Genomic DNA, 15,606 nt, shown 5'->3' with positions numbered 1-15,606 from the left:
GTAGTGATATTAATTAACTTTATAGTTCTCCACCCTAAATAATTACATTATTTTGTCACTCACACAGCATCTTATATATTATAAGTTGATATGTATATAAATATATATTAAAATATATGACTTGAGATAAGAGTGATCAATACAAATTAAGCCAGAATTTTAGCATGCAGAAGATTTGTTAAAACCCTGCTTTTGAACTGAAGAAAATTAAGATTTAAATGATACATAAAACATATATCATTTAAATCTTCTAAATATATATTTTTATCTAAATGTATATACATGCAATATATATTATATACAATATATATATATATATATATATATATATATATAGTATCTAAATATAAATATATGAATATACAGTATTTAAATATATTTATATAAAACATAAAAATCTAAATACTAATCCGAAAGCAACATTTGAAAGCTTATTATTATTATTATTATGTTTATTATTATGTTTATTATTATGTTTATTTATATCCCACCTTCCTCAAGGCAGCTAACAAATCTTAATCCAAGTTAAAACAGTATAAAACAGTACAAGTACAAAGTTTAAAAAACAATTAAACCGTTCAATTAGGAACATTACATTATTAAAAATTTAAAACTCTTTAAAACTAAGCAGCACCCAATAACAACAACAACAACAATAAAGCTTTATTTACACTCGAAAAAGACCTTGTAGCACCTTTGAAACTAACTGAAAGAAAAAAATTGGTAGCACGAACTTTTGTGGACTTCAGTCTATTTCCTCAGATGCATTAATGTCAATAAATGTTTAAATCAAATGAGTTGCTGTGGCTGGTATTAGAGTGAGGCGGTCCATCCTCTGCTATGTTTCCCATAACTGACAAAACACAACCAGTTTTTTGTCCTTTAAAACAAGATGCACGTTTTCAATATGGCTTGTTTACAAGTGAAAGTTTCCTTCCAAGTGATGTACATTTCTCCCTCCACCTTCGCTGGGGTTAAGGGCACAGGACCCCCGTGAATGTGGAAAAACCACAGATAACAAAAACACTATGTTTTTACCTGAGAGAACACCTCTCTAGGAATTTCTAGGTCCTCCAGTGCAACTCTGTGGTCAACATGTGCCAGAAATTGACCATAGAATTGCACTCCAGGAGCTACAAATCCCTAGTGAGTGTTCTCTGTACAAATCTCTAGGTCCTTCAGTGCGACTTTTGGTTAAAGTTGACCATAGAGTTGCGCTGACAGACCTAGATATTCCTAGAGAGAACATCTTAATAAAATCCATGAATAATCAAATCCACAAAAGTCAAAGCCGCAGATGTGGAGGGAGGAGTGCATTTTGCTTGGAGAAGAGAAATTGAGATCCAGATCCACACTGAAGCATGAAATTGACAGTGAACTTGCATCAGATACTTCCCCTTTCAAACAAACCTGTCTCATAAGGTTCTGTTGGGAACAGAGCAGTACACCTTCCTGAGCAATTCCAAGGAAAGGCAGGATACGCTATTTAATATTTTATCCATGTTGTTTTTTCATTCTTTTTAAAAGGTGGCAGAAGTATAACTTTGTACTATCATGGACTGTCAAATATTTTGAAGACAAACTGCATTTTAATACCTAGCTTTTTAAGTAAAAAAAACCCTATACACCTGTTACATCTTATACAGCTTGTGTTCATTTTGTTTCATAGGCTGGCCGTCTGCTTATAAGGAAATTAATTGCAGAAAAACTGAAGGTTCCTTGGAACAAAATACAGTTGGAAAGGACTTCAAAAGGCAAACCTGTCCTCGCCAATGACTTAAGCAGCACTGATGCCAATTTCAGCTTCAATGTTTCCCACCAAGGGAATTACACTGTTCTTGCAGCTGAACCTGACTGTCAGGTTGGCATTGATGTTATGAAGACCAGCTTGCCAGGTAAAGTATTCTATCACATACAGTATCTATCACAATGTGCTAGAACAAAAACTGGCACCTTCTTTGCCTGTCTGACCTGTCTGTATTGTAACACTAAGGGATTTTGTAGTACCAATGATTGGTTAAGATATCACAGGAATGGGGCAAGCATAGGCTTTTTGCCCATTATCTGAGCAGCTGAGGGGGAGATAGGGTGGCTAGAAATGCAAAATATATTCAGGCAAAAGAGTCTAGAAACAAGTAGGCAGATCCGGGGGAAAATGCTATTTTGAATGGTGACTCCCATAATTTCTTACTGGGTGGAAGATCTGGGAGTTGTATGCAAAAATAGCCGGAAGGCCATCCCCACTGTTACTTTGGAGAATAATCCTGAAGAATGAGTGGAAAAGGAGAAGGGAAAGGGAAGACTGTGAGTGGAAGAAAGCAAATTGGAAACAGAATGGGCAGAGAGAGATATGTATGTACAGCTATGTGTGTGTTTAAACTTAGACTGTAGTGAAGCCCATCCTCAAGATATTAAAAGGGGGTTAGATAAACTTTGTTCTTGTTAACTGCCATCAAGTGTATGTAGACTTATGGCAACCCTGTGAATGAGAGACCTCCAAGTCACCCTGTCATCAGTAGTCATACTCAGGTCTTGCAGACTTAGGGCCTTGGCTTCATTGATTATCCATCTGGAATGCAGTTTCCTCTTTCCTACTTCTACATAATCAATCATTACTGCCTTTTCTAGTGAATCATATATTCTCATGATATGGCCAAAGTATGACATTGTCAGTTTAGTCATCTTGGCTTCTATGGAGAATTCAGGCTTGGTTTACTCTAGGACCCATTTATTTGTCTTTTTAGGAGTCCATAGTATCCACAGAACTCTTCTCCAGCACCACATTTCAAATGAGTTGATTTTCTTCCTGTTAGCTTTCTTCACTGCCCAGTTTTCACAACCGTACATAGAAACAGGATATACGACAGCATGAACGGTTTTAACTCGAGTATACAATGATATGTTGTTACATTTCAAGATCTTGTTACATAAACTATTGGAGGATAAAAATGTGGTTGCTAGTCAAGGTGAGTATAACCTATCTCCAGGATCAATAGTAGTATGACTCTTAAGTAACAATTGCTGGGAACTTGCATTTGTAAATATATATATATATATATATATATATATATATATATATATATATAGCCAAGAACTGTAAAGGCTGAAGTTCACACAATGATTTTACGATTACCCATTTAGGCTTTTGGCCTCTTAACACAGGCCTATTTTGTTAGTCATCACTTTCCTATAATAGTATTTAAATGATATGCAGGGATAAAAGGAAACTTGAATTTATTCAAAGGTGACAGTTATAATTATAATTCATGAAGAAAGAATTCTGCCCCTTTTTTTTGCATACCAAAGCTATCCTTTTTCTTCTTTTCTTTTCTTTTTTGCATACCAAAATGTGGGCAGTTCCCCAAAGGGTTAAATTCTGCTCTTAGAGGTCTCCAGATGTAGCAGATTGCTTCATTTAACCATCCATGCCCCTGTCACCACCAGAAAAAAAAAACCCAGAAAATGAAAATCTGCTAATTTCTGGACAATGTAGCCTGCTTTGGGGTGGGAGGAGGCTATGCGGATGAAATCTGCCCCCAGATACAGTAACCACCACTGGTCTGGAGGTTGTAGGATGCCATCATCTGTGGTCCCTCACTACTGGTCATGCTGCTAGGGAGTAATGGGAGTAGTACTGCAATTAACAAGAGGGGAGGGAACACACTGGATAAACTGTACTACTAATTATAAAGAATGTACTGAAGACATATTACTTGCAAAATATAAATATCTGTAAGGTAAATATTGAATTCAACAGTGGTATACAAATCTTGAAATACATTCAACATGAAGCCAGCTGTAGGAAATAACTCTTATGAATCTTTTTGAATATAAATAGTCCCAACAATAGGAGTAGAGTATCCAAAGTGTTAGCAGTAGCAATATTCTGCTGTTTCACAAAAAATGTCCAATCCAAAACATGAAAGGAATTATTTGTAGTACTTGTCTAGGTAGCATGAAGATAAATAGTATGCTTTTCAATAGTAGCAAAGTCCTTGATGGCTACCTCCAGAGTGATGTGTGGCTGTTTGGACTCACAGAAGTCTTCATCAGCATTACAATACCATTCTATGGGGGATTAGTGTCTCAATCTGTAATGCCATGCTTCTAAACCATAGTTCAGCATGACTTAACAATTGCAAAGTTCCTAAAGCTGACTTCATGTTGAATGTGTTTCATGATTTGTATACCACTGTTGAATTCAATATTTACTTTACAGATATATATATTTTGCAAGTAATGATATGTCTTCGGTACATTCTTTATCATTAGTAGTACAGTTTATCCAGTGTTTCCCTCCCCTCTTGTTAGTTATACTGTAAACCTTCTGCTTGTTTTGGTTTTCAGTAGTACTGCAATGACATTTGGAGGTTGCAACTGCAATAACATCTACTTTAAAGGTAAGTCCACACTACCCTGAAATAAATCCAGCCCAGGGTGAGAGAGGGCCTATTTCAACCTACCTGCCTAGTAAAATGTTCAAAAATATCTGCCGGGCTTCGTGATTCCCTCCCCTGGACCAAAGTGAAAGCCCTGCTAAGCCATGAAGCTGAAGGTTTTTCTGGACCAGTTACTACTTCTCAGTTTCACATGGTTGTAGTGAGCAGTAAATAGAGGGAGAGGGGGATAGAAAAACAGGATTTAAACAGATTTAACTAACCAACTACAAGACCTTTGAAGAAGGAAGGAACCAAAAGGAGAAGGGAATATAGGAATTAGGCCAATATTGATATTTTGCCTAAAAACTGCCACAAGGTGGTGGTATTGATCTGTGAAAGATGTGTAAACTGGTCATCCATTCAGATCTCAAAATCCGAAATCTGTTTGACTGGTAAAATGTGTCCACAACAATTAAAAGGGATTGTGTGTGTTCTAGTTACCTCCAAGCTTTGGTTTCTCAGTAAACAGAAAGAACATCTCCTCAGGCAAGGCGAAATACCCAGTTTTTTAGCAATCCACCTTAGCTACCACATCTTCTTTTGTGATGTGCCATATTGTTTCCTTAGCCCAAAAACAGCTTCTTAATGTGGAGTGCAGTGAGAGGAGGAGACTGAGAAAAGTCAAATATCCCACCTTACAAAGTACAGCACAAGGCTTGCACAGTAGAATATAATGTTTGATGTCTACGTTAGCTAATGGTGATAGAAAAACTTTGGTCTTCCAGGTGTTGTTGGATTACAACTCCCATTATCCCTGACAATTGGCTGTTTTGGTTGAGGCCTCTGGAGGATGTAGTATAAAGCATGGGAAGAACCAGAATTTCCTCACCTTATTCTTTCTAGATTATTGTAACATCCTTGTCTGCCTTTAAAGGCAATTTTGAAGGTCCAGAATATAGTTGGCAGAGATATTAACTGATACTTCTTTTGCCTTGCCTTTTTACAGAAACAGTTCTGTTGTTTTTGTTTTTTTTAGGCAGCACAAAGATGATCAATTTTTTGGGGTGCAGGACTTTGCATTTCAAGAGACTGTTACCCATCTTAGCGTGAAAGCTGAATGTGTTATTCCAGAAGAATTGCCTCAATGCCTCCAGAGGTGCTCCTTGTACAAACAAACCCATTTCATGCATATCCATTCTCCTTATGTAAATATTTAAGTTTTTGCAGTATGCTTTAGTAAATAAATTTCTGTCGATTCTTGTCTGTTTTTAATAAACTGTTTGGCAGCTCATGGCCAGTAACGTTTCACTCTGATATGTTGCTGTTTCTTTCAGCAGCTTCACTAAGGCTAGGAGTATAGTTTGTTCCTCTGATTTCAGTGAGAGCTGAGTGGATGCTTAGCTGCCTCCCTCTCATTGACATCAGTGGGGCTTGGAGAGTTCTTAGCATGGAATGGGAGAATTAGGCTCATAAGTATAAAATAGCAATGATAGCCTTCATGTCTTTAAGTGCTGCTCCAGTAGAAGAGACTTTCATCAATTACACAAACATAGATGTGTGTATGTGTGACTACACACACAGCAGATCTCCTCTGTTCTGATTAATGAGTTATAAAGATTTTTCTATGAAAAACTGATAACAAGGATGAAACAACTTTGTGCATTAGCTGGGAGAGGATATTTTATTTTTAATCTCCTCTCTTATCTGTCATGCAACACTTGTAATAGGCTTACCCAGTTTGATAGAATTAAAGCATTTAATTTCCTAAAAGAAATTATTCCACTTTCCTACCAGCTTACTTCACCAACTGGAATTTGGGGACTCTTCAGTCATGAGAGGAAGGAGGGGGGAATGAGTTCTTTATATTGGCTTGTGGAAATAATTGCGTTGAAATTATTTTCCATGAGCGGCAGTGCATACAAAATTACCTTTTTTGGAGCTGTGAAGCGTGGCATGATGGAAGGTTTTGAGCTAGTGTTCATTATTCTGATAGCATTCAGTCATGCTCTGATTTACTGTCTGCCATTGTCGCTTCAGATGATGGGTTTCTGTTGTAGTGAAGCTGAAACATGGCTGCTAAGGTGCAGTGGTATGTGACTGCTTTGAGAGGGTGGCAGGGACCGAATTACCTGTCACATTGACTGTGGGTGCATCTGCACTGCTGAAATAATCTGGTTTGATACCACTTTAACTGCTATGGCTCCATGCTATGGAATTCTGGCTATTGTACTTTCTGCTCTGGTGCCACAACAAGCTACAATTCCCAGAACTGAAGTGGTGTCAAGCCGGATTATTTCAGCAGTGCGGATGCAGCCAGGGTGGCTATTATAAATTGTAACTTCTGGGTGAAGTCTGAACAAGCTCTGCATAGTAGTACAGAGGTAAGTAACCTATGGTCATAGGCCTCCTTCAGCCTAGTTTCAAAAGCATCCAGCATGTTGTTCGGTTCAGTCCTCTGGCAAAAGTGCTGTGCTGCTCATCCAGCAACTGGTGTTGGGGCAGAGAAAAACAGATAGTTTTTATGATTTGTATGATTTTTAACCAGTTTTATAATGTTATAGGGTAGTATTTTTAAACTGGGTGTAAAACATTTTGTAAAGATTTTTAATTTGTTGTTGTGGAAGCCACCTTGGGCCCTGGCCTGGAAGAAAAGTAGCATATAAATAAAGTAAATAAATAAAACAATAAGTAAGTAAAGGGGCTGCAGAGAGTAAAAGGATGGCAGAGAAAGAAGGCAGGAGTGGGTTTGTGAATGAGAGAGAGAATGAAAGAAAAAGACATTTTATTTATTTATTTCATTTGTATGCTATCTTTCTCCCAGATGGGACCCAGAAAGGACTCAAAAGTAGAGAGAAGGGGTTATGGAGAGGGATGAAACCGGGGAAGGAGAGCATGAATGAGAGAGAAAAAGGAATAGTACAGAGAATGAGATAAAATGGGGTGATAGAGAGAATAAAAGGGTGAAGGTGAGGGAGGGAGAAAAGGAAAAAGGAGAGAGTGAGCAAAAGAGAAAAGAGAGTAATACAGAGAGTGAGAGATGGTGTGATAGACAGAAAGGAGGGTAGCACAGCATGAAAGAGGGGAAAGGGAGAATACAGGTAAAAGGGAAAATACAGGGGAAAGAAAGAAGATAGAGTGACAGAGTGAGCAAGGAAGGGGGAGATGAAAAGCAACAGCAGAGAGTGAGCAAAGAGAAAAGGGGGTGGCGTGAAGAGAAGAGGGAGAAAAAAGTGGAGAAGACGAGGTGGCAGAGAGAAACCCATTGGTGACATTGGGCAAGGTACACGTTCTCATCCGTAGATGAAGGCAATGGCAAGCCTCTGCTGAATAAATCGTTCCAGGAAACCCTTACAATAGTGTTCTCCTATGGTGGTGCCAACTGGTATGTTCACAACAACAACAAATAGTAGGATCTCTGCTGAAGAAGGACAAATGACAACTGTATGTCCCGTTGCCATGTGTTACCCTGTCCAAACAGCACTTAATCTTTATATAATGCAGCAACTTTGATTCTACTTGAACATTTTTTCTGGCAATCATGCCATGACTCATCCTGGCTTCATTCTCCTTGGTGTGGCAAAGGGAGCTTAGGGTTCACTAGATATTTTAGACTCCAAATTCCCATAATCCCTTGCCATTGCTGGGTGGATGTGAAGGGAGTTGTGGGCCAAAGCAGAGGCCCAAAGGCTCCCCATGCCTTCACTAGGTTGCATTCATTATTCTATTTGTGTTTTTGCAACTGCTAGCCAAGGACCAACTCTCATGCTTTGCCCACTAGCCTAATATTGGATCTGTCTCATTGCTTTTGAAGTGAATACTTCTCCCTTGCACTGTATACTCAGCTTGCATAAATATTATCATCTGCCCATGGGGCTCATCCTATTCCTGCAGTTAATGGTTGCCATCTATCTTTTGGCAAGGGAAATCAATTAAAAATAAGTTAAAACTAATTTCACAACTGTTGACGCAAAGTTGGATTGTCTGCTTTCTGAAATTAACACTCGAGAGAGAGTGTGTGTAGAGTTCAGATATTATTCATTCCGAAGGAAATTAAACGTGAAGATTGAAGTGACCAATTATGGCATGCTTGTGAGTAGGTCCCATTTTGTTAGTAAGTCTTGCTTCCATATAAGCATGTACACGATTACTGCACTGAGAGAATTTGAATGTTGTTGTTTTCATTGCCTTGGATTATTATTTGAAATATAATGTTTGAATGGTTTTACTCCATGAAAAGCAGTGGAAAACTGCTTTTCTTGCTGTTCTGTTTGGAGATGGGAAATGAATTGTCAATTTCAAAGTATGAAAGTAAGGCATATGAGCTTTTAAAAAATCTGTTTGTAACAGGAAACACTTACTAATTGCATGTATGCTTCTATTTATAAAATAATATAAAGATGAGATTTTCTAACACAGACAATGAAAACAGAACTTCTGGTATCTTTGTTGTGTTTTATAAATGCGATTTTTGTCTTGGTCCAAAAAAGAAATGTTCAGAATAACAGATAAGCAAGAGAGACTTTTTAATTTTTCAACCCAAGTTATCTCTGCTAGTTGTTTATAGTTTTTTTTCCCATTGTTAAAGAATAAAGCACACACACGCCTTCAGTTCACCTACTGAAATATGCTGACCCCATGAATTTCACCCACCCCCCTTTTTTTCCCCCTAGGTAAAGAATACTCAGAGGTGGTTTTGCCAGTTCCTTCCTGTTAAACATCCCACTCTAGGAAATACAATGCAGAATTTCGACATCCATTTCAGAGTAAGGAGTGTTGGCAGAACCTTACACTAAAAGTGAAGCAGATCTTTTCTGAAATAGGAAGAGAAATTAAATTTCTAAATGTACATTTTATTCAGAGGAAACGTATTTTAACAAGGCAAGTCATTACAAAACAGTGATTCCGTGGTAACAAAATGTTGCTTGGGCAATGTGTGTTTAGTTAAGGAAATTATTTTATTTGCATAAGAATACAAACATTTCTAATAATCCATTAGTTCTTCTAGATTAACCTGGCAAGATTCAGGCTGCATCCGCACTGCAGAAATAATCCAGTGTGATGCCACTTTAACTGCCATGGCTCAGTGCTATGCAATTCTGGGAATTGTAGTTTGTTGTGGCACCAGAACTCTCTGACAGAGAAGGCTAAATGTCTAAAAAAAACCTACAATTCCCAGAACTCCATAGCATTAAGCCATGGCAGTTAAAGTGGTGTTAAACTGGATTATTTCTGCAGTGTGGATGCAGCCTTAATCATTATCTGAATTTTCTCCAAGGTGTAAAAACTGGATGCAATCCACAGCCAGACATAGCTCTTAGCATCATCTTGTTCACGGGATACTGTGATCAGCTCATGCTCTTTGGACTAACTCTCTGAGGGTAACATCTGTTTGATGGGTGAGAAGGAGAGGAAAAAGATATGCAGTGTTGCATACTCCATGGACTGTTATCTCCATCCCTCAGTTCATATTTTTTGTGAACCAGTGATCCTTAGGAAAAATGTTTCTTGTCTCCTTCATCTCAGAGCTCTGGCCAGGTAGCTTTTCTATTTTCGGAAGACAAGTGATTCATTGTTCCTTTATTATTTGTTTTGAACATTTTTATACTACCTTTTGAAGCAAAGCCTACCCCACCAGTATCTCACAGTATAAAACTTGAAAACAATAAAAAAGAAACACAGCTAACTAGAACAACTTTATAATAACCTCAAGAATATAATTGCAGAACAGTACCAAATATTTTCTTTTTAAAAATTAGTTAAAAACAGTCTAGAATAGCCAGTTTTTTATGGTTCATAGCAGGGAGGGAACAAGTGCACATGTTAGTGTAGAGCATACTTCAATGAAGACAGAGCCATGACTGAGAAGGCCCTTTTTCTCATGCCCGCCAACTAAATTTTAATAAAATAATAATCAAAGCCTTCGATTTCTGTATTCTATTCTAATGATCACCAGATTACACTGGTGAGGAGCTTTGCAGCAGAAGGCCACAATGCTAGAATATTAAAAAAACAAAACTGATTTGTTCCTGAGAAGCGAGAAGCTGGGCAAGCTTGAATTGGACCTGCCAAAAACAGTTTATGAAATGTTGTGAAAGGCATCCTATGAGGGTAAAAATATACCCTAGAGCAAAACATTCTGGAATCTGAGAATGTTTTGAAGGATGAGCAGTCAGGCTTTAGGGCCGGTAAATCAACAATAGACCATGTGATGGTATTACAACATCTAGTAGAGAAGTATTCTCACACAGGCCAATCTCTTTATGCAGCATTCATTGATTTTAAGTCTGCTTTTGATACTGTTTCTAGATCTAGACTGTGGGAAAAACTCAAGAATACATCCATAGATCAACGCCTTCTCTTGTTACTTGTTAAAATCCACAAGAACACTAGTTTAATGGTGAGATGTAGCCTCCAAGGACATGTCACGAAGGAGATACAAGTCAGGAAGGGAGTCAGACAGAGATGTGTTTTGGCTCCAATCCTATTCAACTACTATATAAACTCATTAATCACCTTTTTGAGAAACTCTTCCTTCCACCCAAATTAGCCAATAGACATATTAATTTACTATTATATGCTGACAATGCAATTATCTTATCATTGACCTCTATAAGCCTTAAGAGAGCTTTAAAATCTCTTGCTCACTTCTGTGCTGAAGAAAAATTAATAGTAAATTACTCTAAGACTAAGATTCTTATCTTTTCAAAATGCCCTAAACTGAGAAAATGGATGCTGGAAGGCCAGTCTATTGAACAGGTTAAAACATTTAAATATTTGGGGACTGTATTCCAAGCTTCAGAAAGTAGAAATGCTCACTTAGATTATGTTATTCACAATGCCCAAAGAACAGCTAATGCTATTCAAGACTATTTTTTCACCAAGGAAGCTCAGTTTATTCCCGCTGCAATAAAACTTTTTACAGCCAAAGCACTATCACAATTGTTATACGGAGCCCAACTAGGACCCTATAGTGGCATAACTGCCCTTGAATGAGTACAAACAAAGTTTCTGAGGAATATATTTCAGGTTGCTTGCTGTGTACCAAATACTGTACTGCGAAGGGAAGCAGGGATTAGTAAAATAGAGTCTTGTCTGTGGATTAACATCTTCACATATTGGTTTAAGATAAATAAAAATCTTGGAGGATTATCTCAGCTAATTTTGGTAGACAACCATAAATCCTCTGGGAAACAGCTGTACAGTAGACCCTTGTTATACGCTGGGATTTGGTTCCAAGATCCCCCATGTATAACAAAATCTGCGTATGCTCAAATCCCATTAACTATAATGACATAGCAAAATGGTATCCCTTATAAAAAATGGAAAATCAAGGTTGGATATTTGAAATTTATACTTTTTTTGAACATTGTCAAACCGTGGATGCTTGAATCTGTGTATAAAAAAAATGTGTATAAGAAGGGCAGACTGTAAAAGTATCTGAATCTTCTTGGAATCTCTAAGGCCTGTTACAGACTGCCAAAATAAAGCTGCTTCGGGTCTCTTTGGAGGTATGCTATTTAAATGATGCATGGGTCCTAAGAGTCTGGAGGTTGCGCCAAAGCCACACTATTCCTAAGCACTGGAGTGCAGCTTTGGTGCAGCTTCTGGATTCTTAGGGTGCATGCATCATTTAAACAGCATACCTCCAAAGAGACCCGAAGCAGCTTTATTTTGGCAGTCTGTAACAGGCCACAGGATACCATCTTAAAGTTAGAAATTGATCAAGCAAAACTGGTTATAAAATAAAGGATCCTAGACATTGAAGGCCAGATGGAAATTGCTGCCTTTCCTAGACACCAAATCTCAGTTTCATCCCCTACTCCTTATCTATATCATGTTACAGTACCCAAATTTAGGAGAAAACAATTGTTTTTAACAATTATTAAAAATTGTATTTTGCAATTATTATTTTATCAAGTTGTTTTGTATACTGGTCAACGACCAAATAAATCTTACTACTACTACCCCAGAGCAGTGATTCTCAAACTCTTGTCTTCCATATGTTTTGGACTTCCACTTCCAGAATTTCCGACTGTAGATTAAGCAACACCTAGGGAACCAAAAATTGGGAACCACTGCCCTAGAGGCTTGTCTGCTAAAGAGATAGATAGGGGCAGGATGATTCAAAGGGCAGTTAACAAGGGAGTCAGGAGTAGCTAGGAGGAGGGGAGTGGAGATCTGTATTTGGTTTAAAGAAGCTGAAAATATGGAGAGCTCGTGGAGAGGTGTAATTCTGTTTGAAATGGTGGTGTTACTGTGTACTGTGTGTGGAACCAGCCTAAGGCTAGATGCTTGTTTTATTTGTTATATAATGAATCTTTACTATTTTTATTTCTCTTTTGGAATACTTTAATTTAGGGACAATGGCTCACACTTTACCATACTGAACTCAGTGATCCACATAACTACTTGTGCAACATAGTGGTCACCTTGAGGTCTGAGTACCAGATCCAGGGAGGGATTCTGAGGGTATAGGGCAAGGTGAGTGGCAGGAACCCAAAGATTGGAACTCTGGGGCTAACCTGCAGAGGGGGGGATCCATCACATCTCCTTTCTTCTTTCTTTTAAAATTTTAAGACACCAAGAAGCTAAATAATTCTTTTCCTGAAACATGTTGCTTTTATGGGAGTTGCCTAATTTTTACACAACCACCCCCCCCCCCCCCCCGAAATTGGAATTCTGGTGACTGAACCGAAGGGGGGAAAACCCTAGGATTGTTTCCTAAATAACAAGGCATCTATTAATTTCCCATTATTCTTAGTCTCATAAATGAAAGCTCCAAACCCACAAAGCCCTGCTTAATGCTGAAAAGATGTATACTGATGATTTCTCCAGTGAGCTGAACTATACTTCTCTTTTAATTGCCTGTCTTTATTTTGGCAGTTGTCTCAGTATATTCTGAAGCAGTCCTTTTCTCCTCTTTCTTTAACTGGCTGTACTGTTGCCTTGCAAAGTCTCTGATGGAGAGCTTGGTTGGATGCTTCAGTCCACTTCATTGCTGACACTTTATTTTAAACAGTTTCCCTCATGAAAATATGAAACACATCACAAGGGAACATAAAGATTCCATTGTAGAAATACTGAGCCAAAGAAAAAAATAATAGAAAGACTTGCTAATATTATCCCTACCTAGAGAAGTGTTCATTTGCTTTTATTTGACGTTCATAAAAAGAAATATAAATGTGTTTTGTGGAGTCTTTCGGCTGACTCTTCCTTACAGTTTTATAAAATAACTTGCTCATCATCATCATCATCATCATCATCATGGGGCATTTTTGACAATGCTGTCTGATCCATATAAAGAAAACGTAGATCTGCCCCCTGCACATTAACCCCTCCCTCCTGGATGCCCCGAATGGGATCAGGAGCAAGTTTGCATTGGTGGCACCCTGATAAAACCTGATGTTTTGGAAAAGAAATGGAAAAACTCGATCTTGGAAAACTGGGTTAAGGGGAAAATTGGCGCAAGTGTGAACGAGCCCCTTTTAAACTGATTTGCAAACCAGTTTATAACGTAGTGTGAATGGCCCCTTGGAAAAGACCTGATGGAGTGACTGCTTCTTTTCTCCCCCTCCCTTTTTTTTGGTATATGGTCAACCTTGAAATACAGTGCAGTCTGCAGAGAGAAATTCCCTTTGTTTTTGTATTTGCAGTATCACTTAACTTGATGAGGCAATGTGGCTGAATTGGAGAAAAGCCGAGGTTAACAAAACTGTCAGTTAAAAATGTCTCTGTCCCACTTGAAACCCATATCCTACTTAATAGAAACATTTTACAGCTTCCAGATATGATTTTGAATTCCTGTCCCTGTCCTACTTGAAAGAGGTTTATTCAAGTGTATCTGAAAGCAGCACTTAAGGTTAAAAAAAAAGTGCTGTTGGGAACAAGCAAGAGGTTTGATTGCATATTTGTGTAGTGAATAATGCAGCTTTTCAGAAGTACTTGATGGTTTCCAACGTAGCATCATGGCTTGCTAATTTATATATCAACACAGGGGTTGTTCTTGCATCCTAGAGATCCTTTAGTATCTTAGCCAAACAATATTCCTTAATTTGTTTTGGAACAGAAGGATGCAGAGGTAGAACCAGTGAGGGAAAGGAGCTGTGCACTGAGCTGAGCAACTGATATCCCCTGTTAGTTCATGAGCGAAGTGCTGAAGAAGTAGCATATCAATAGTATCCTCTATTTCTGTTATTTGCCATCAAGTAGGCTTCAACTTATGGAGACTATGAATGAGAGACCTCCAAGTGACCCTGTTACTAACAGTCCTGGTGGAGTCTTACAAGCTAAAGGCCGTGGCTTCCTTCACTGAGTCAATACATCAGTAATATGGTCTTCCTTTTTTCCTACTGCCCTGCAACTTTACCTAGCATTGTAATCTTTTCCATTGAGTCAAGTTCTCTCACGGTGTGTCCAAAGTATAATAGACTTAGTCATTTTGGCCCGTTACAAACGGGCAGGAAAGTATGCGCGGAGCCTTTTGCCGCTTCCCGGCAGCCTGGAAAGCGTTGGATCGGGGCCTCAGCGGCTGCCGGTCTAGCCACTGAAGCCCCGATACACCAGGGAAAGGGGCGGGTGCAGCCCGCCCCAAACAAGCGGTCAGTAACCCGCCTTTGTTTTCTAGTGAAAGTCCAAGCATTATTTACTTTTAGGCCCATTTATTTTTTATTTTGGCTGATAGAGCTCCCCTCCAGCACCTCATTTCAAAGAAGCTGATTCTTGTTTCCTGTCCAGCTTTCACAATCATAGGCGGGATACAGACCACCCCTTTGACGTGGCCTGCACCCACCCCTTTCCCCGCCGGACACGACTGGACACCTGCAGCGGCAGCCCCAGAGGCCCCAATCTGCTGCTTCTCCAGGCTTCGGGGAAGTGGCAAAACAGCGCTTCCCCGCAGCCTGGAAAGTGGTGTCCTTGGGGCATCATGCCCTAAGGACACCCCGACAGCTGGAAGGAAAGAGAGAAAGGGGCCGCTTGGCCCCTTTCTCTTCCGTATTGCTGGCACGGCCATATAAAGGCTGCGCCAGAGAGATGCACAGCAAAAAGGAGCTCCATTTCGGAGCTCCTTCTGGCGCCGCTGAAAGGGCACCACAAGCGCCCTGCAGCGGCGCGAGCACGTCACACCCACACCGCACTGTTTGGTTGTGGCACAGCTGTGATGTCATAATGGCAGCACCCGTATATAGGGCGCTGCCATTATCACACCGCCGTGACGTGCTAGGGTTGC

At 39.1% G+C, this 15,606-nt stretch overlaps 1 protein-coding gene across 3 annotated transcripts in view; it reads left to right on the top strand.

Annotated features, from left to right (window-relative positions):
* LOC149319994 (L-aminoadipate-semialdehyde dehydrogenase-phosphopantetheinyl transferase-like) overlaps window positions 1-15,606 on the top strand; it is a 30,979-nt gene that overhangs the window by 780 nt on the left and 14,593 nt on the right. For all 3 annotated transcript variants that reach the window (XR_016280268.1, XM_089512719.1, XM_089512720.1), the window contains exon 2: window positions 1,670-1,895. Coding sequence is in view for 2 of the 3 variants with exons in the window: in XM_089512719.1 (XP_089368845.1) it covers window positions 1,670-1,895 (226 nt within the window). In the remaining variant the exon portion in view is untranslated. The remainder of the gene's footprint in view (window positions 1-1,669; window positions 1,896-15,606) is intronic.

Source organism: Sceloporus occidentalis, unplaced genomic scaffold (genome assembly GCF_023333645.1).
Source record: "Sceloporus occidentalis isolate IW3139 unplaced genomic scaffold, rSceOcc1.0.p SCAF_2, whole genome shotgun sequence".
Taxonomy (NCBI): Eukaryota; Metazoa; Chordata; class Lepidosauria; order Squamata; family Phrynosomatidae; genus Sceloporus; species Sceloporus occidentalis.
This window is presented reverse-complemented; position numbering and strand designations above follow the sequence as displayed.